The sequence below is a fragment of the Melanerpes formicivorus genome, unplaced genomic scaffold, assembly GCF_026170545.1.
Source record: "Melanerpes formicivorus ecotype bairdi unplaced genomic scaffold, bMelFor1.0.p_v2 SCAF_6, whole genome shotgun sequence".
NCBI lineage: Eukaryota > Metazoa > Chordata > Aves > Piciformes > Picidae > Melanerpes > Melanerpes formicivorus.
In genome coordinates, this window is record NW_027142358.1 from 1,570,700 (window position 1) to 1,591,951 (window position 21,252).

The 21,252-nt window shown below is 40.7% G+C and overlaps 1 protein-coding gene across 2 annotated transcripts in view; it reads right to left on the bottom strand.

The window, feature by feature from the left end:
* Positions 1–21,252, bottom strand: part of ATRNL1 (attractin like 1) — a 618,199-nt gene that overhangs the window by 549,573 nt on the left and 47,374 nt on the right. For both annotated transcript variants that reach the window (XM_068139299.1, XM_068139300.1), the window contains exons 4-6: positions 19,692–19,820; positions 15,949–16,157; positions 1,424–1,598 (exon numbers count right to left, since the gene is read on the bottom strand). In XM_068139299.1, coding sequence (XP_067995400.1) covers positions 1,424–1,598; positions 15,949–16,157; positions 19,692–19,820 — 513 coding nt within the window. The remainder of the gene's footprint in view (positions 1–1,423; positions 1,599–15,948; positions 16,158–19,691; positions 19,821–21,252) is intronic.

The following is a 21,252-nucleotide window of genomic DNA, read 5'->3' on the forward strand; positions in this document are numbered from 1 at the left end:
AGGAAGAAATTCCTCATAGAGAGAGAGATTTGCCACTGGAATGGGCTGCCCGGGGAGGTGGTGGTGTCACCATCACTGGAGGTGTTCAGGAGGAGACTTGATGGGGTGCTTGGTGCCATGGGTTAGTTAATTAGATGATGGATGATGGGTTGGACGTGATGATCTCGAAGGTCTCTTCCAACCTGGTTTATTTTATTCTATTCTACTCCATTTAGGGCCTCTACACATGCATAAGTTACCATCTAAATCAGCCAGGCAATATTTAGAACTGTTTCAAACTTGTTTTCAACAGGGGGTCAAATACACATACATACTAAGTGTCAGAAATAGAAAAAAACCAAAGTGAAATATGGAAGACCTGCCTAACCCTATTAGCATGTCACCAGCAGGCTAAGTGTATGCATTAAATACAAGTCTCCTGTAGTTATATGTTGCAGCCATGGTTCTGAGGGCAGCTGCTGGATGCGTGCAAATTGCTGGATCCCTTAGCTGACCAATTCTTTGGCACTCTACGTAGAGCAAAACAATAACATTCCATGTGTGCCAAGAACAACATCCTCACATTGGCACCTTTTGACTGGAACATGCTGCAGAAGCCACCTCCTTGACATGCTGGCACCTCTTATTGGGAAAAGATTTCAGCTTATATATGTGGCTGGGTTTTACTTGTAAAGGGATTGATAACAGTATAAAAGACAGCCACTCTGAGCAACAGTGAGACTCTCATTCTCTTGGGTTAGGTACTTAGGAACAGCTTTGGTTAGGGCTGCTAGAGACTTCTGATTCTGGTAGTTAGCTGCTTCATTGAGATAGGATTTCAGTGTAGGGATGCTGTGAAGGTTAGGTTTGGGACTTCTGTTAGCTGCTTTGTCTGATAAGGGCTCCCAGGACTTCTGTAAGTGGGACTCTGAGACTCTATAATGCTCTTATGAAGAGCAACTGAAGGAGCTGGGGCTACTTAGTTTGAGAAAGGCTGAGGGGAGACCTCATTGCTCTCTCCAATTACTTGAAAGGACATTGTGGAGAGGCTGGTGCTGTTCTCTTCTCACAGTTAATTAGTGATAGAACAAGATGGAACAGCCTCAAGATGTGACTGGGTAAGCTTGGACTGGATGTTATGAAAAAAGATTTCAGGGAAAGAGTGGTCAGGCATTGGAATGTGCTGCCCAGGGAGGCGGCTGAGTCACCAACCCTGGATGTGTTTAGAGATTGTTTGGGGATATGGTTCAGGGGTGAACCTTGTAGAGTAGGGTTACTGGTTGGACTTGGTGATCCTGAGGGTCTTTTCCAACCTGAGCATCTCTGTGATTCTGTACATGTATAAATGTTTCTGTTAGAGTGCAGGACAGAGGCTACCTCCCTGTCAAGTTCTGCTTTCCCTCAGCCACATCAGAAAGGATATAACAAAGAAGGAATCACTTACTTCAACACCATTTGGAAGGAGCTGTAGTTAAAAGTGTATCCACCAATCACCCACATGAATTTCCCGTGCAGGACTGCCTTATGGGAAGCTCTGCCCACAGAAGGGCTGAAGGGCTTTACGTTGGGTAGGATCCAGTAAGACTCAGTGGAAGGGACATTCAAGGAACAATCCGGACCTGTTTTGTAAACAAATGTGCAATTGGTACAATCTGTTAGACAGGAAGGTTAAAGCTAATAAAGCAGAAACAGGGGAGGCTTAATTACAGATGTCAGGATTGCTCATGCTGATAAAATACAGTGCACACTTTTATGTTTAACAGCTGCTCAGTAAAAACAAAAAGAAACCACGAAATGACAAGAAGGGATGCCAGTCAAATTGAAAGCATTAGGTTAACTCACATAAAAATGATCGATTTTTGCAGTCTCCTCAAAAAAAATACATACTGCACCAGTCACAAATTGAAAGAAAGGTGTCATGCAGCATATTTTTAGGTGCTCTGTAGGCCTTCAAATGTGTAGCACAATATACAATGCGTGTTACCCCTGGAGAAGAACTACGTGGTGTTTGAACTAACCACAGTAATCTCAAACCAAAGCGAGGAACGCTAGAGTAAATACAGTTACAATACAGATTAGATTACACTAATTCTCAGGAATGAAAATTAGCCCTTTGCCAATGGCATACTGCATCATCTTTCAGGAGTAAAATACACTGTGAAGTACTTTATACAATTATTTCAACATTCAAATTTCATAGATCAGTCTTCACAGATTATTCTGCTACCTAGGCCGTACCTATATATTACACTTTGGAGTATATTTCAGCCAACTTTTGCTAAATAAGGAAAATTCAGCAAAATATATAAGTTTGAAGTTTATTATTATTGAAATACCATTAAAATAATAAGCAGCAGAAAGATTTTATTATTATTATTATTGTTTGCTCTGTAACCACCAAAATGCAGTCTCTTTGTCATTAGCTTATAGAATAGAATAAACCAGGTTGGAAGAGACCTTCAAGATCATTGTGTCCAACCTATCATCCAACACAACTCAACCAACTAAACCATGCAACCAAGCACCCTATCAAGTCTCCTCCTGAACACCTCCAATGATGGTGACTCCACCACCTCCCCGGGCAGCCCATTCCAATGGACAATCACTCTCCCTGTGTAAAACTTCCTCCTAACCTGCAGCCTAAACCTAAAATGTTCTAGATGTTAGGAGAACTTTAAAATCTTTTTATTTAAAAACATGAATGCATTCAGAACTTTGTTAAGGGGAGGGGAAAAAGAAAAAGGGAGGGGGAGGCCAAAAAAAAAAAAAGGACAGAAATCCAGCATATGCACTATTTGGCTCTTGTCAGTAACTGTACATCATTGCTGGCTGGTTTTATATCTACACAGGGAACACTGAATTTTTAGGATACCAGTGTGTTCCATTTTAGGCATTATCAATCATGGAATTGAAATTTTTGTCATCAGTGATGGCACACAGATGTTCTACAATACCTCAGTTATTTCTGTAATTTGGTTCTGATATTATAAGCAACGTTGTGTCCCTCTTGGCTCCTCTAACTGGGATAAATCTTTCCCTCAAGCTACCAGACATCATTAAAACCCAAAGCTGTGGAAGTCAGACTGGGCATAACCTTTGGGAACTCAGGGAGAGCACACTAAATAAACAAACAAACCCCAACCACCACCAAAAAGAAAACACGAACACCAGCAAACCAACCCTACTAGTCTGCATCCCAAATATTACATGTGACACCAACTCTTTAGAAAGGTTTGTGGGGAGATCTGGAAACCATTATGCTATGCTTCCATTTCTAAAGGAAAACATTAGAACAGACAGAATTAGACAACAGATAGGGAACAGCATCTACTCCTAAAAATCAGTATAAGCTTTCATAAAGAGAAGGCTTGCCTTCCAAAATCACAGTTCTGTGAGGAAATCAGGATGGAGCAATCCAGCCAATGCAGGGACAGAGATTTTCACAAAACTTCTTACTGAAAACTTTTAAACTTGTTTGTTGTAGCAACAGTATGAATCATAGAATGGTCTGGGTTGGAAGTGACCTCTGAAGGCTCCTTCACCAGGGGCATCCTCAACTAGATCAGGTTGCCCAGAGCCCTGTTGAGCCTCACCTTGAATATCTCCAGGGATGGGGCCTCAACCACTGCCCTAGGCAACTAGTTACGGTGTTCTACTACCCTCATGGTAAAGAGCTCATTCCTAACATGAAGGCCTATGACAGCTAAAATAACTGTAAGATATAGTAAGAAACAGTAGACAAGAGATTATGTTTCTCCTATGGATATTATCAGGTTTGGGGCAACTTGTTACAATTACTTCTTACAACAAGCAGGCATCTGATTTGCAGCTAACTCATTGTCAACTTTTCCTACTACTCTATAGAAGAATGATGTCCACTTGAATTCAAATTACCTTCCGCTCATTAAATGATGGAGACACTCAATTCCCATTGTTCATTATACTTTCTACTCAGAAAAGATTAATAGTATTCGAATGAGGTCTAATGAGAGTAAGAACAATTCAGTAAATTATTTCTTACGCATTAATAATGGATACTGTAATAGAATTGTAATCTCAGCAAGATTCTGATTTGCTAAACCACTGGAGGAAACACTTAATTTGAATCTAAAAGTGCTTAAAAATAAACAATTGATTAAGTATTCTTTGATCAGGGAAGCCTTTAGAATTATAAAGACGGTGCCTCGAGTCATAGCGAAACACTTCGGCGTCTTTTACAGCGCCCCTTCTTGCACAGATATTCAGCGATCAATAGTGCCCTCTAGTGGCACTTCACGGCTAGAACACACAAACTACTCTCCGGCCAACCGATTTGAGTTTCTCCTCTCTGAAGACAGCGAGCTGCAAGAATTTATAAAGCAAACCCAAAACATATTTAGAAAACATCGACTGCATTAAAACGAGGACAAGAAAAATAACTTTGTAGAGAATGTTAGCAATGCAAAACTCTTAGCTATGCTGTTTACCGGGTCAGGGATTGAAAGAATGTCATAAACAACATGCTAACGTGCTTGGAACTACCGGAGAGAGTTCAACTGAGGGCAACAGAAATAATTAGGGGTCTGGAGCATCTTTATTGGGAGGAAAGACTGAGATACATGGGGCTGTTTAGTCTGGAGAAGAGGAGGCTGAGTGGGCATCTTCTCAATGTCTACTGTGTCCAGTTCTGGGCCCCTCAGCTTAGGAAAGGTGTTGAGTTGCTGGAATGAGTCCAGAGAAGGGCAACAAAGTTGGTAAGGGGTTTGGAACACAAACCCTATGAGGAGAGACTGAGGGAGCTGGGGTTGCTTAGCCTGGAGAAGAGGAGACTCAGGGGAGACAATCTTGCTCTCTACAACTACCTTAAGGGAGGTTGTTGACAGGCAGAGGTTGGTCTCTTCTCCCAAGCAGCCAGTACCAGAACAAGAGGACACAGTCTCAGGCTGTGCCAGGGGAGGTTTAGGTTGGATGTTAGGAAGAAGTTCTATACAGAGAGAGTGATTGCCCATTGGAATGGGCTGCCCGGGGAGGCAATGGAGTCACCATCATTGGAGGTGTTTAGGAGGAGACTTGATGGGGGGCTTGGTGCCATGGTTTAGTTGTTTAAGTGGGTTGGATTGGCTGATGGGTTGGACACGATGATCTTGAAGGTCTCTTCCAACCTGGTTTATTCTATGTATTCTAAATACTTGAAGGGTGGCTGTCAGAACGGTGGACCCAGTCTCTTTTCAGTAATGGATGTAAAATTAATCATAGGAAATTCCATCTGAACAAGAGAAAAATCTTTTTTTACTGTGGGGGTGACAGAGCACTGGAACTGGCTGCCCAGAAAGGTTGGAGTCTCCTTCTCTAGAGATCTTCCAAACCCACCTGGATGAATTCCTGTGTGACCCACAGATGGGTTGTACTCAATCTTCTATTACAATAAACCAGGTCCCTTCCAACCCCAGCATTCCATGATTCTACAGCCTAAATGCTTCATTGCTGGTCTACAATGAACAACAGGAAAGGTAAAATAGGAACACCACATATCCTGGTCTTGTTCTGGTATGGAGGAAGGATACACACCCAAACTCAGGAGCTTGGAAGCAGCAAGTTTTCTTCAAAGAACACATTAATGCCCCATGCATGAGCCACACATGCATTAAAACAGCATCAATCCACATTGCCACCAGAAAAGGCACCCCTGGCCTCCCTTCACTATTTTCTCTTCAGCTGTCATTGCTACTGGAACTGGTTTCCACAGAGCTGCACAGAAGAGGGAAAGGAGCCAGGTTAAAAACTTCATTTTTAGCCAGGCTGCCTTTTAATCTGGATGTGTTCTCTTATATGCTTCACCTTACGCATACATGTGCTTGTGCCAACACAAGTAAGACTGCGTGGCCAGGACTGCCTCTTGGTGAAAGTGAGAAAGATTCATATCACAGTACCAAATGGTACCAAAAAAAAACCAAATAAACAAGGAAAAAAAGAGCATAAAGTTGAAAAGACCTATAGCAATACAACAATACTGAGTTCTCCTGAAACTTTGAAAGAGGAAATGCTTTTGCATGGATATTGCCTTATAATGTCAAGGTAAATGTAGGACTGAGAAATATCATTTACAGATTTTAGTCCTTAAATACATATACCTTAAACACCACCACCATCTCAGCATAAATACATTTTCCATCCAGAAAAATCACATTCACTACTTACAAGACTTTAGTGCCACAGAGAACACAACAGCTGCAGAACAAAGATAATGCAAGCTGTGTTTTATTATTTTCTATTCAAATATGATTTTTCTCCATTTATTTAAAATCTGATTATTTTTTTTCTTATCTTCCTCACATGTCACTCAATCCATGGGGGGTGGGGAAGGGAATAAGCTTTTAAACCAGCAAGCAACTCTATAAACCTGCATTGGAAGTCAATTAAGTTATCTTCAAAGGTAGGAAAAAATTCTATAGCTTTAAAAAGCGATTTACCCACACAAAAATAAGAGAAAAAAAATCTAATTTCTTCTTATTGAGAAGTTTCATGAGCTTCCAAAGTAACAACCTGCTCCAGCAGTTCAAGCCACAAGATCAATTTCCACCTAATGAGATAACATCATCTACTATCTTCAGCCCTGATCTTTTCCTTTGGGATCCCAGAAGAAGACCAGAAATAAATAAATAAAGTATTGATGTGTTGAATGTGAGTGTCACGATCCTCACACAATCTAAACAAAGCATTAAAAGAAAATATTTATTGCTGTTTATTTTGTACTTGTCTGGTGCCTGATCATTTGGGTTGAAAATTATCGCCTTAACAGTCTTTCAGCCACCACAAGTATCAACCCAGTATTTGTATTCTCAAGTACCCAATAAAATTGTCATATGACAGTGAATTTGAGATTATGAAACATATTTTGGAGAAAAGGGAATCTATCTGAATAGACTTTCAATAAAAACTCTATTGGAAGGTTTTACCAAGCAGTAAATTCCCTTTCTTACAGAGTAGTGATGAGATAGTAACTACATAAAAATACAAAGCTGCCATGTAAATTAAAAGATAAATGTTATTCAAGACTGGCTGACTGGCATTCTAACAGTGTAGGTATTCATGTATTCCCACACTGCCACTGCACGGCTCCACAGCATCCATACAGAATGTAATTATTTCTCCCCTCTCCTGCAAAAAGTCTTGCTCCAAGTGAGATTTAATGCTAGACAGAGAAATACTGGATAGGTCTCCAGCTAAAGCAGCATGGTAGCAAGCTGTGCCAGGACTCAGCCTCCTCCATGAATGAAACGGTCCGAAATCCTAATGGACGCAAGCTGATGCAGTTCTTGAAATGCCATCTGGTTGCTATTATTCAGTCCCATTTCTTTCCTCAGCCAGGAAGAGCAGATCATCCAAGGGCGATCTGGCCTTGGGGAATCTGCAGGGACAGTCTGAGCAGGGAAGCCAAGAGGGCTGCGCTGTCTGCCACTGCTGCGTGACACTCACTGTGCCCTTTAACTGTTTGACTTCAGGCCTCAAACTCAGGATCAGTTAAGCTGATAAAGAATAAGGCTTGATGCCACAGCAGTCTTTACTGCAAGCTGCTTTACTGTTGGCTGCCAAACAGAGAGGGACCTGGGGGTGCTGACTGACAGCAGCCTAAACATGAGCCAGCAGTGTGCCCAGGTGGCCAAGAAGGCCAACAGCATTATGGCCTGCGTTAGGAATAGTGTGGCCAGCAGGAGCAGGGAAGTCATTGTGCCCCTGGACTCTGCATTGGTTAGGCCGCACCTTGAGTACTGTGTCCAGTTCTGGGCCCCTCAGTTTAAGAAGGACATTGAGACACTTGAACATGTCCAGAGAAGGGCAACAAGGCTGGGGAGAGGCCTTGAGCACAGCCCTATGAGGAGAGGCTGAGGGAGCTGGGGTTGTTTAGCCTGGAGAAGAGGAGGCTCAGGGGAGACCTCATTGCTCTCTACAACTACCTGAAAGGTGGTTGTAGCCAGGAAGGGGTTGGTCTCTTCTCCCAGGCAACCAGCCCCCCCTCAGGCTGTGCCAGGGGAGGTTTAGGCTCGAGGTGAGGAGAAAGTTCTTCACCGAGAGAGTCATTGGTCATTGGAATGGGCTGCCCAGGGAGGTGGTGGAGTCACCATCCCTGGAGGTGTTCAAGAAGGGACTGGATGTGGCACTTGGTGCCATGGTCTAGCCATGAGGTCTGTGGTGACAGGTTGGACTCGATCTTTGAGGTCTCTTCCAACCTTGGTGATACTGTGATACACACCGCATGCAAAGCTTCCCCAATATTGTTGTTATTCAGCACAAGTACACTCTTTGGTAATATTAAAAATATCAAATAAATTGAATTTAAATTAAAAATAAAATTAATTTTAAATTAAGACAAACTAAAACAAAAATAAAATACAAATATTTAGTTTCCTATTCTCCAGAAGAAACAGGGGTTTTACATACTAGCAGTAGCTGTCAGGACCCACTGAAACAGAGATTTTGAGACTCCATGCTAATGATAGCAGGATATCAAGCCCTAATATCTCTGCTAACAACTTTTAGAAAACTTCACAGCTGTAATAGTCAAAAGCCTCCTTCCAGTTTCCAAACTAGGTGCACTGGTGGCCTGTTTACCCCAATTTGTCTTCTACTAGTGTGGATATCACTGGACTTAAAGAGCTGGCCTGCTTATATATCCCACAGAAACAGCAATATTGCTCCCTTCTAGCCTTCATTTCACTGGTTTAAACAAACCAGGCTCTGTCAGTATCACACAGAAATCTTCATGCTGAAAAAGATGCTCAGGATCACCAAGTCTAACCAAGAACCCTACTCTACAAGGTTCCTCCCTAAACCATATCCCCAAGCACCATATCCATATGACCTTTAAAGACATCCAGGTTTGGTAACTCAGCCACCTCCCTGGGCAGCTCATCCCAATGCCTGACCACTCTTGCTGGGAAAAAGTGTTCCCTAATGTCCAGTCTAAGCCTACCCAGTCACAGCTTGAGGCTGTTCCCTCTTGTTCTGTCACTACCTGTGAGAAGAGACCAGCACCAGCCTCTCCACGACATCTTTTCCAATAGTTGTAGAGAGCAATGAGATCTCCCCTCAGCCTTCTCTTTTCCAAACTGAACAGCCCCAGATCCTTCAGTTGCTCCTCATAAGATTTATTCTCCAGGCTCTCTGACAGCTTCAATGCCCTGCTCTGCACTTGCTCCAGCACCTCCACATCTCTCTTGTATTGTGGTGCCCAAAACTGGACACAATACTCAAGATGTGCCCTCACCAGCACTGAGCACAAGGGCTCTATCTCCCGTAGCCGTGACTCTCCAAATGGTTCTTCCCTGTGCGCCTGTTCCAATTTGTATTCATAAAAGTGTAATAACAAAACTGTAATACAGCAGTAACATCTTCATGTAGCTTCTGTGACTGATCATCCTAGTGCACTTGACACTTTACAGCCTATAGCATATGATATTAAGAATATCAATTAGGTCCCATTCTAACAGAGATAGACAGGCAAGTTTTCTCCCATGTCACCTCCCACATTTCAAACCAGGATTACAAAATGAATTCTTAGTCCCTAAATGTCCAAATTCACATTTTTTACCAAAGTAATTACACCACACACATTATCCTAACCTTTTTCCCCCCAGGATATTCTGGTCTTGCTTCATATTTAAAGTGCCTCCCACTTTTGTATTACCACGTCATTAGCAGTCTTATGACTAGATCGCAAAATTACGTAACAAGATCAGTTCCAAGATGAGTCATTAAGTAATACTGATCACTTTATCTTTCTACCCTAAATTTCTGCTCAGCACACCCACTCACATTTCACAATTAAGAAGCTGTGCTTCCTTCTTTATTCCCAGACTTCCTCAGTTTCAATAATTTTCTATCATCAAATGCTGAGGTTCATAAATGGCATTTTCTTGTCACTTTTCTTATCAATATAATCCATGCTAAAATAATCTGTAAATCCACATTTCAATGTTTTGCTGGTCATTCACACTACATGCTTTTTGTTTTCTCCAGTTCCACTCTAGAACTGCTGCAATCAAGCCAACAAGTTTTGAGCTGCCTGAATCATTTTCTTCCTATTCTTAAATAAAGGTGCTACAATTAATGAGCTAAATTCAGAGTCTTCCTTTATCAGGGTGATCAGTGCTATTGATCTCCTCCTTCTGTTCAGGACTTGGCATTGCACTCATTCCTTAGTTTAATCAAATGCTTGCATATTCTACCTCACTAAATTTATATGGATGCATTTTAAATACATATTTAGGTCATAGGCTTTATATTGATTACATTTTTCATTACAACTCACAAATTGCCATCCCAAATCCCAGCCCAACTGCCACATACAGAGTGCTGCCAATCACTTCAATGCAGCCAGCCATTTCATAGAATCATAGAATCAACCAGGTTGGAAAAGACCTCAGAAATCATCAAGTCCAACCTATTAACTAACACCTCATGACTAACTAAAGCATGGCTTCAAGAGCCATGTCCAATCCTTTTTTGAACACCAAATAAACTTTCTCTATCATCAGATGGCACCGCAAAGGTATTTAAAGCTGAACCTGGCCCTCTATTTACCCGTGACATCCTCTCTTCCCCAACAGAGGCATTTAATTGTCTCTCACAGAATCTTCAGACACTAATTATTACAGCTGCACTTTGTTTACAAATTGCACAAAGTCCTCCAAGGCTTTTTATCTGATGATTTTACAAATTATTAAATTCAAGATGAAACATGAACCTGAAGAATGCATTTCTAGTATGTATGAAACAATCGCTCAGGTGACACCGATCCTTTCCCCTGAATTCTGTATATGCAAAATTTCCTTGGACCACTCTTTGGGCACAAACTTGAACATAGAAGGTTTCACCTCAACATGAGGAGAAACTTCTTTACCATGAGGGTGACAGAGAAATGAAGCAGGCTGCCCAGAGAGATTGTGGAGTCTACATCTCTGGACACATTCAAAACCTGCCTGCATGCATTCCTGTGTGATCCTGCTTTGGCAGGGGGGTTGGACTGGATGATCTCTGGAGGTTGCTTCCAACCTCTAATGTTCTGTGATTTCTTTGATAGACATAGCAAAATTTGCAAACACAGAATTCAGCAAATGGATTTTAACTTAAAATTAGGGGAGGAACAGACTCCTTGGGTTTGGGGTTTTATGTGTATGCATAGTCCTGTTGTAGATATGTGCATTAGTACATCTCCCATACTGTAATACTGCAATTTCTCCTGACTGAATTTGCACTTGGTCAGGGGGGAAAAGGAAAAAAAAAAAGTGAAATAAGGACAAAGAGGGCATTATCATAAGGCAGAATAGCTAGGACACCTGCTTCTATTCTTTTTTGGTTTTTTCCTTCCAAAAACCAGCTTTGCCCAAAGCAAATTTCACATCATAGGTACCTATCCGCATGCTTTCAGTTCAGGAACATCAAGGCACAAAAGGCCAAAATCTCAGATTTCAGACCTCTCAGCATTTGGCACAAACTCCCATTTTTGTTGCAGTACTGATGTTCAATGATCAACCTACCAATAAAGTCTCTCTTAAATTCAGTAATTTTCAACTCTTTCTTTTCCTGTCTGCACTCAGTACAAAAAGTTCCAGCAATAAGGACATCACACTGAGCAAGGAAGAAAAGTACACTTTGCCTGTGCAGGAGCTCTCAGCAAGGACTCCCACTGAGCATTAGTCACCACAAACTCCTTAATCTCCCCATCAAAAGATTGTTTCCTAGCAAGCACATCAGTTTTGTGGCATGACTTCAGCTCTTGCTGGTATTTACACCCCTCCTAAAGTGCTGATCCCCGAACTGGCTGCTGTACTCCAATATTATCTTTCAAATGCCTACCACAGAGAAGTGGTCCTTGCCTACTCCAAATCCCTCATGTGATTATTATCTACAGTGATCTGCAAGTCTTCTAACCACCACAGCTTGATAAGACAACCTTCCTTCTGCTGACACAGCCTGCAGTCTTTGTTGCCAGGCACTTTATGTTAAGTGATATTAAGCCAATTTTCTGAATTATGACTTTGAACTGGATGATTTATAGCTCTAACAAAAGAAGCTATCTTCCTTTATTTACCACACAGTGCTTCTATCTTATCTGAACATTTTACAAGGACAAATTGCATGCAGTAATTGAGATATTTTATTCAAATGTCATTTAACCTCAGACAAAAAACTGTCCACTGGAAAATTGTCCAAGTAAACACTTGGCAACTTCAAATTTTATACTACAAAAAACCCCACAACCAAACCAGATTTTAACTTATTTAGTATGTGAAAAGCTATTTTTTTTTCCTTCACATGGAATTAAATCAAGCTCCTGGAAGAAATCAAAGAACACATCTGTCAACAAGGGCTGTAACATTACTTTTTCAAAGCCTGTAACACACATTCATAGTAGTTAAGCAATATTTTCAGCATGGCTAATGATGGTTTGCTTAACTCTTAAAAAGATGGAACTGTTTGCAATCCTTCCAGTCATCCTGACTTTTAAAATCCATTTCAGAAGCTAACTGTTCTGAAATCTCCTCTGCTCATTTATAGCCCAAGACAATCCAAGACACTCTCTCTCTGGTACCAAGGAGAATTTGCTTGCTGCCGGCACATATTTGGCAAGAGGTAACATTTCTCTATAAGCTTCTCTATTTCAACTTCTTAAACTGGTCAAATAGTGCAAGAGCCACCACTTTTATCTCAACTCAGTCCCCTTTCTTTTTTGCTTGTACCTAGCAAAGAAAGAGAGCAAATCAATAGTTTTAAGGCATCTTATTTACCTCCCCAAGGTACATTGACAGGCTGTAACAGGAGACATCGACACTTGCTGCTTCAGAATATTAAGACAGATCAGCCAGTAATGGGAGAGCATAACAGAGTGTAGCACACAGAACAGGAATCACTCCAGGAAAATTTCAGCCTCCTTTACGTTGCCTTAACATTTTACATGAACTAGATTTCAAGTAAATACTAAATTTTCACCCTGTATGGAATTCTGAGACCAGCCATCTCCAAAACATTTAACATTATCCAAAAAATAATATTTTATTTTTGAACAAAGAGTAAAGTGAAAATTAAGTAATTTTTTTTAAATGCACTTTTTTATTAAAAATAAAAATATTATTATTAAGCTATTTGCATTCACACATGCAGAATCACCAAGGCTGGAAGAGACCTCAAAGATCATCAAGTCCAACCCGTCCAAGACTTAAAGGTTTTCTGGTAATGAATAGAATAAACCAGATTGGAATAGATCTTTGAGATCATCATGTCCAACCTATCATCCAACACCACCTAATCAACTAAACCATGCAACCAAGCACCCCATCAAGTCTCCTCCTGAACACCTCCAATGATGGTGACTCCACCACCTTCCCGGGCAGCCCATTCCAAAGGGCAATCACTCTCTCTGTGTAAAACTTCCTCCTAACCTCCAGCCTAAGCCTCCCCTGGCACAGCCTGAGACTGTGTCCTCTTGTTCTGGTGCTGGTTGCCTGGGAGAAGAGACCACCCTCTGCCTGTCTACAACCCCTCTTAAGGTAGTTGTAGAGAGCAATAAGGTCTCCCCTGAGTCTCCTCTTCTCCAGGCTAAGCAACCCCAGCTCCCTCAGTCTCTCCTCACAGGGCTTATGTTCCAAGCCCCTCACCAACTTTGTTGCCCTTCTCTGGACACGCTCCAGCAAGTCAACCTCCTTCCTAAACTGAGGGGCCCAGAACTGGACACAGCACTTGAGGTGTGGCCTAATCAGTGCAGTGTACAGGGGCAGAATGAACTCCCTGTTCCTGCTGGCCATACTGTTCCTGATGGTTTTATTCTATATCCATGCAACTAGCAGCAAGTATCTACGAGATAAATTTTGTGGCAGAAGTATCTAATAAGGAAAACTCTTTTTACTCAAAAGAGCTGTTTTATCCTTAAAAAAAATACAGTGTTCCCTTTACTCAAAATACTTGGGTTTATAGGGTTTCTTCAGGGGTGCTCCTTCCACAGCATCCACAAGATGTCACCATTGTAAAAGGAAAAAACTTTATGCACGGTGAAATACAAAACCCTTTTTCTACGTTCTGAACCACGGGTTGAATTTTTTGTACATCTCAGTGTAGTCCAACCAATTTTCTTTCTTTATTTTTAATACAGAGACTAAACATACTCCAGAAAAAGAGGAAAAATGTGAAAAAATTCAAAACATAAAATTATCTTTGCAAATACAGAAAGCCAGCCTCTGTATTAGCCTGGGCTTGTATAACCAGAGAAAGACTTAGCAGACAGCAAAGAGAGTAAGATAGAAGCAGTTATGAATCCAGTGTTGCAAATGAGCTACATAAAAAATAGTGTCAGTTGAGAAACTACAGAGTACACAGAAGCAGATAAATAGGTGAATAGAACAAAGTAGCAAGTCCTCTCCCAGAGAGCTTAAGGAATGTTTGGGTTTGGTTTGGTTTGTATTTAACAAGGGAAAGCAATTCTGTATCCAAGCTAGGTCATCTGTCATTAAATTAGATTTAGATTTAAATTAAATTAGATTTAGAAAAAAATAAACTAGCATTGAAACCTGTGTAGGTTCAGTGAAAACCCAAGGCACAGTGAAGCAAATTATCTCTCTGCATGACCCTACTCACTACAGGAAAGAGAAGGAAGCTACACTGCACAGAAATGCTAGCAGACAAGAAGGTACTAGAAGTGATAGACAGACTTTTTGTGTGTGTGTGTGTGCTCAAAGCTTCTAATGAAGAGTACAGCACTGTAAACTAAGGCATAACCTAAAAAAGCCTTTCCAAAGACTTGTGACTTTCCCCCATTTTGTATACAGCCATCTGAAACTTCAAGGCATCAATGCACAAGTAAGTGTTGTATGCTTGCGTCAAGTTTCGTACACAACTTTACAGAGATTGAGCATTCAGGATCTTTTGGTGTGCACTGTAATCATGGAAGGTTCTCAGTACCAAATCTGCACTGTTTCCATTCCGTGGCCTTATCTCTAACCTACTTCCTCACTGAGTGCACTGCCTGCCTTTTAATGAACAACTTCATTAATTATTAAGAAGATAAATGTATTAAATCTCATGGTGTCTCTGGTCTAATAGGTGTGACAGCTAATAGAAATAAAAAGGTCATTTCCTTTGACATGTAAAAAGAAACAGCAGTGAAAGGAGAGGCAGCAAATAATGGGAAGAGGGCATAACAGATAAGTAATCTGGAAGTATTTTAATATTTATTTGAAAATGCCATTCTTCTCTTAAAATCAGGGCAAGCTAAGCCAATTGAGACTTCTGATTCAATTGTTAAAGGATTTTTAAAAGAATCCCAAACATCTAGCATAATTATAGTATGTGAATTAAACATTTAGGATCTTAAATAATTGATCCATAATAAGAAACAATTATTTATGGCACTGGGAGCAAAACACATGCTTACAGTACTTCCATTACTCCACAGTACACGTCCACATAGATATTCTTCTACTAACATAACAAAGCAGCTTACCTTCCTTTTTTCATTAAGAGGCTATGCAATTAACAACAGCTAAGCCATACAGTGAAGAGTTATTTCAGGAAGCACTGAAAATATGATGCAATGATGTGACATTAATTAGAAGGGGAAACAATATATATATATATATATAATCAAATCTACCTAGACATTAAAGAAATTAATAAACAAGGAAGCTAGGCTATAGAGGACCTTAGCTCACAACTCTTCAGTAATTACTGCCTTGGTTTTTTCCACCTTCAAATTAATGACACAAAAGGAAGACTGCTCACCATAAGCAAGTGTAGGTCAGTATCTTCAGGCAGAAAATAACACAGCTATGAGCCTTTCATGGAAGCAAAACACACATAGGTTCACATGAAAGTTTACTTCAGAAGTTATTTTCTTCATTTCTGTTTATTCATTAAATATGCCAAAGGCATACGAGGTGGCATGTATTAAAGGTGGTTGTTTTATAAAGGTTATCTTGATTCTACAAAACAAAGCCTTACCTTGCCAGCTGTCATTGCAAACACACAGCTTCTCTCCTGTCAAATCACAGTACCCATGATCTGGACTGCCACAGTTGGCTTTGCAGTATGGAATATCACAGGCTTCCCCTTTCCAATACTTGTCACACTCGCAGTACACCCGGCTTGGTATGGACACACTGGTTGTACACTTTCCATGTTCTGAGCAGTTATTAGGACAAGAATTAATTCTGAAAAAAAAAACCACCAAAACGCAAGTAAATTAAGGGAAATGATAAGCCAGCAGCTGATGACAGTGGTTTTATCTGACAATTAGGCCACACCTTGAGTACCGTGTCCAGTTCTGGGCTCTTCAATTTAAGAAGGACACTGAGACACTTGAACATGTCCAGAGAAGGGCAACGAGACTGGGGAGAGGCCTTGAACACAGCCCTATGAGGAGAGGCTGAGGGAGCTGGGGTTGTTTAGCCTGGAGAGGAGGCAGCTCAGGGGAGACCTTCCTGCTCTCTACAACTACCTGAAGGGAGGTTGTAGCCAGGTGGGGGTTGGTCTCTTCTCCCAGGCAATCAGCACCAGAACAAGAGGACACAGTCTCAAGTTGCACCGGGGAAAGTTTAGGCTTGAGGTGAAACGAAAGTTCTTCCCAGAAAGAGTAATTGACAATTGGAATGTGCTGCACAGGGAGGTGGCGGAGTCCCAGTCTCTGGAGGTGTTTGAGAGGGGTTGGATGTGGCACTTAAAGCCATGAGGTGTTAGGTATTAGGTAATAGGTTGGACTTGATGATCTCTGAGGTCTTTTCCAACTTGGTTGATTCTATGATTCTATTCCAAGAGTTATTTGTTAAAGTTCCTTCTTCTATCTACTGACAAAATACAAGTGTAATCATGACTTCACAGACAAGTGAGCTGAAAGGGTGCTCATCCAGGCTTACACACAAGGTCTGTGCTGCAGACAGGATCACAAACATCATATTCATTAACAACAAGTATTGACATTAAGCAGGAGGACAGGCCCTGCCTGGACAGATCACCATCTACTGTTTCCTCTGTTCCAGTATCAGAACTCCAGTCAGTCACTTCAAATGTTTATTATCTCTAGGAACATCCATGCTGGAAGTGACTGCAAGCAGTAACCCTTAAACTCTCCACCACAGGCTTACAGTCAGAGGGGTTTCCCAAGTGGCTTTGGTCCATGCTATAAAACAGTATGTCTAACATGTGGGGGGAACAAAACTGGAAAAGGTTTTTAAGGAAAAATACAACATGGCTAGTACCCTGACGTTACTTACAGGTAGCACTTCATGCCTTAAATTCTTAATAGTAGAGCCACCTTAATCTTGCCTCCTTAGCTCTTCAGTCAGAGAACCAGGAAGAGGAAAGGCTGCGCTGAGAGAAGTCTGTGACTGTTACTGGAGTTAGCACTGCTGTGATACACCCAACTAAACACCCAGATCACTGGCAACTGCACTGCAAAAGTATGCAAACTGGGTCCAGAAACACAGGCAATTCCCTGGGATGGAGGACACTGAAGTATGTGGGTCAAAGATTTTCCACGAACATAATGGCAGGCAGTATGTGCCTGATGAAATCCAAAAAAGATTTGAAACCTCTTTTGATGACTCACAGCAAAGGGTTGGGTTGAAAAATCTGAATAAACCGTTACTACAAATCCCTGATGATAACACTGACTGCTCCCTGCAGATGTGAGAGCATTCATAGCATTACTTGCTCATACCAAATGAAGAAAGAACTGGGAAAAAGTGAGCTGAAGGCTGGCCTTTGCCCAAATGTAGTTGTAGAAGGACAGTCAGGAGAGGTGTTTTCACTTTCTAAGAGACTCTCACACCTCAGAGGATTGATTCTGTTACACTACCAAAAAAGAAAGTTCCACATCTGAAATTAAAATGCCACACATGGCATTAACTGCTGTGAGGAACCTCTCCCTTCACAGGAAGAGCGTTCTGCAGGAACGTGAAGAGTTAAGTTTTGCCAGCAATAACAGAAAGATACCAGTTTGAAAGTAGAAGCATTCCTCTGCAAACAGTTTTGATAAGGATTCAAACAGAGTGAGAAAAACTGGATCAAGAGAGTTGGAAGCAGGCTTCCTGACTCCAAGGAACACAAAATTTACTCAGAGAGTTCTGAAGTAACTATTGTTGTCTGTAACTGGCATGGGATTTTAGTCAGTTAATGCAGCCATAAAAAGCAACCATAAGTACTTCTTTCACCATTACATGAATTGATGTTGGCTCATTTGAAAAAAAAAAAAAGACATTTCAAAGCATCCATTGAAATAGAAGAAGAAGAAAAGAGTACATAAAATTTTGTGAGTAATATTTGTAATAGAATTAAAAACTGGTAGTTTTTTTTCCACTTATTTTAAATCTTCCCAATAAAAAGTTCAGTAATGCTATCTAGCATGCACCACATTACCAAGTCATAAAAGAATGCAGAGCACATGCTCATTTCTCGAGAATGCCATGTCATATTGCCATTTGCTCCCAACACAAACAAGCAGAAAAGCGAAACAAAAAGCTTCAGGGATAACTGAAGAATGTGCCTAATCACAGCAGAGAAGTCAGCCAGGTGATTGGATTTTACTGACATCAACTGACAAAAATTAAAGACAGTCAGTCTTCTAGACTGCCTTTTCCAACACAAGATATTTAGCGAGGTTGCCCAAATTCTGAATGGCTGCTTATCATCTGGTAGAAAACAGGCAAACTGCTGTTGAAACAGAAACAGTCTTTCAATAGACAATTTAACATGGAACTCGGCCAAGAGTAAACCTATGGTCAGAAACACAAATAGGAATTTGAAATTAATAAAGAATATGACAAAAATGCTACATACACCTCCACACTTCAAGTAAAGTACTGGCCACCACATCTCAAAAATGGTATTTCAGAAGCTGAAGGAATTGAAAGGAAGGAAGGAAGGAGAATATCTTCAGTCATGGGAAAACTATCACACAAAGAAAGAGGTACAACAGGACTAAGCAATCACCTACTTAACTAAATCACTCAATATGAAAAGAGACATTATATTGTGTCATGAGCAAGTCCCAAATGAGATAGAAGTTGCAATTAACAGTTGCTGAATCTGAAAAGGAAAAGGCTCAGGTCTCTCATATGCAGCTGCAGACACAGAAAAGCAGACTAGAGGAAAAAGCATAGTTGGATCAGATTAGACTTTGCCCTCAAAGAAACTAAAAGGTGAACGATGGACAATGAAGATGAGAATCATGAAAGCAAAATACAGACCACAATGAAAAGCAGGAAAGGAAGGTGCCCAAGAAGTAGAGAAAAAAATGGAATACAACCCTAGTGGCTGGCATAAAAATAAAAGCAGCACTTCAGTTTCAAATGTCATAGAAGTATATTGAGGAAGGGAAAAAAAAAAAGAACAAAAAATAAATCTATCAGCAAGTGATCCCAGTTGAAGAGCAGGGAATTGATGTGGCAGCAAATCTAATCTCCCTCCTTTTCCATATGACAGCTACAGGTGGTGGATAAGTACTGGAAGGGATACACACATGGGATAGGAGAAACCATCTTGGAATGGCCATATAGCTTCACTCAGAACTAGCTAGCATCTTAATAACAGCTTAGAGCAAACCAAACTCCCTGGTTTTATAAACATGCCACAAAGTGTAACCTTTACACTATTAATAAAACAAATGGCCATTTTCCCTGGGTTGGTCATTCTCCTGAAAGAAAAGACAGGGAAATTAACAATGTCATTGCTTATTCAAAAATACTTACGAGTAAAAAATGTTAAATCCAGTCAGGTTATAAGCAGCATCACTGAAAAAGTGTAGCAGTGCATAGCCAGACGTAGTAACTACTTCAGGAACGGTTTCATTTCCACGTACTTCAGGGACTATTAGACCACTGGAAAAGAAAATGAGAATAATGCTTTTAGACAGTCTTTGGATAAAAAAATATAATTTAAAGAAAAAGAGGGAGAAGGGAAAGGAGCACGGGGCAAGGGAAAGGAGCACGGGGCAAGGGAAAGGAGCACGGGGCAAGGGAAAGGAGCACGGGGCAAGGGAAAGGAGCACGGGGCAAGGGAAAGGAGCACGGGGCAAGGGAAAGGAGCACGGGGCAAGGGAAAGGAGCAAGTTAGTTATTGTGTTTAATTATATAGAGAGACAATATATAAATCTCACTTAAAACTTCTTTTTTATATATATATAAAGTGTATATAAAACTTGGCCAAGCTTCTGTGATGTAAGGCAGCTTTTCACAGGACAACAAAACAAGAAACCTGTTCTCTCACCCAGTAATGCAAGATTTCACCATTGCCCATTCAAGAGGAGATCAGACTTGGCACTTGGTGCGATGGTCTAGTCATGAGGTCTGTGGTGACAGGTTGGACTCAATGATCCTCGAGGTCTCCTCCAACCTTAGTTATACTGTGATACTGTGAATGGGCTGCCCAGGACAGTGGTGGAGTCACCATCACTGGAAGTGTTTAAAAAGTGACTAGAGGAGGCACTTAGTGCCATGGTTTAATTGATTAGATGGTGTTGGGTGATAGGTTGGACTCGATCTCAAAGGTCTTTTCCCAACCTGGTTAATTTTGTATTCTGTATTCACATGAGATTATTCTGAAGGTGCATGCACTGTCAGTATAATTTTAGAAACTTAACTTTTAATTGTATATACATATCCTTCAGACTGGTGCTTAACACTGCATCTAAGTGTGAATTCTGTTTCTGCATAATATTTGAACCTTTAGAAGTTTGTTTTGTTAAAGAATTTCAAACCTGGACAGTACAATAATTAAGCAATTTCCACAAAAGGCCAGGTTCTGGAAAGGTGTTAAGAGATATAGAAATAGTTCCAAAGTTAGAGCTTAAGACAGCTTTCATATCAAATGCCCTGAACAAGTCTCTTCACATATAGAAATGAAGAAGGCATTTAGCAGACACTTTTCATAACTTAAACATAGCACAACACTGCCTGAGCCACAGATTGCAGTTCCCCCTTAAGTAGCATCAGAGGCTAACATCATCAGCCAGTGCCAATTTTAATGCACATTAAAACTCAGGGGACATTATTGGAAGCCTACAGGAAAATACTTTTCTGATTGACAGTCTATAAGCATTAACACTCCATGCAATGTCAGCAACAAATACAAGCCACATAATGGATTTCTGCCACTACCACCTAACAGAAAAAGTAGTGGGTTTGCACTTTATTTTAATATGACTTCATATGCATGCTCCCACAAAATTAAAAGAACCAAGCAAGCAACTCAAATTAAAGCCTTTAATGTTATTTTGTTCTTCACAATGTAAAAAATGTCTATACTTGACTA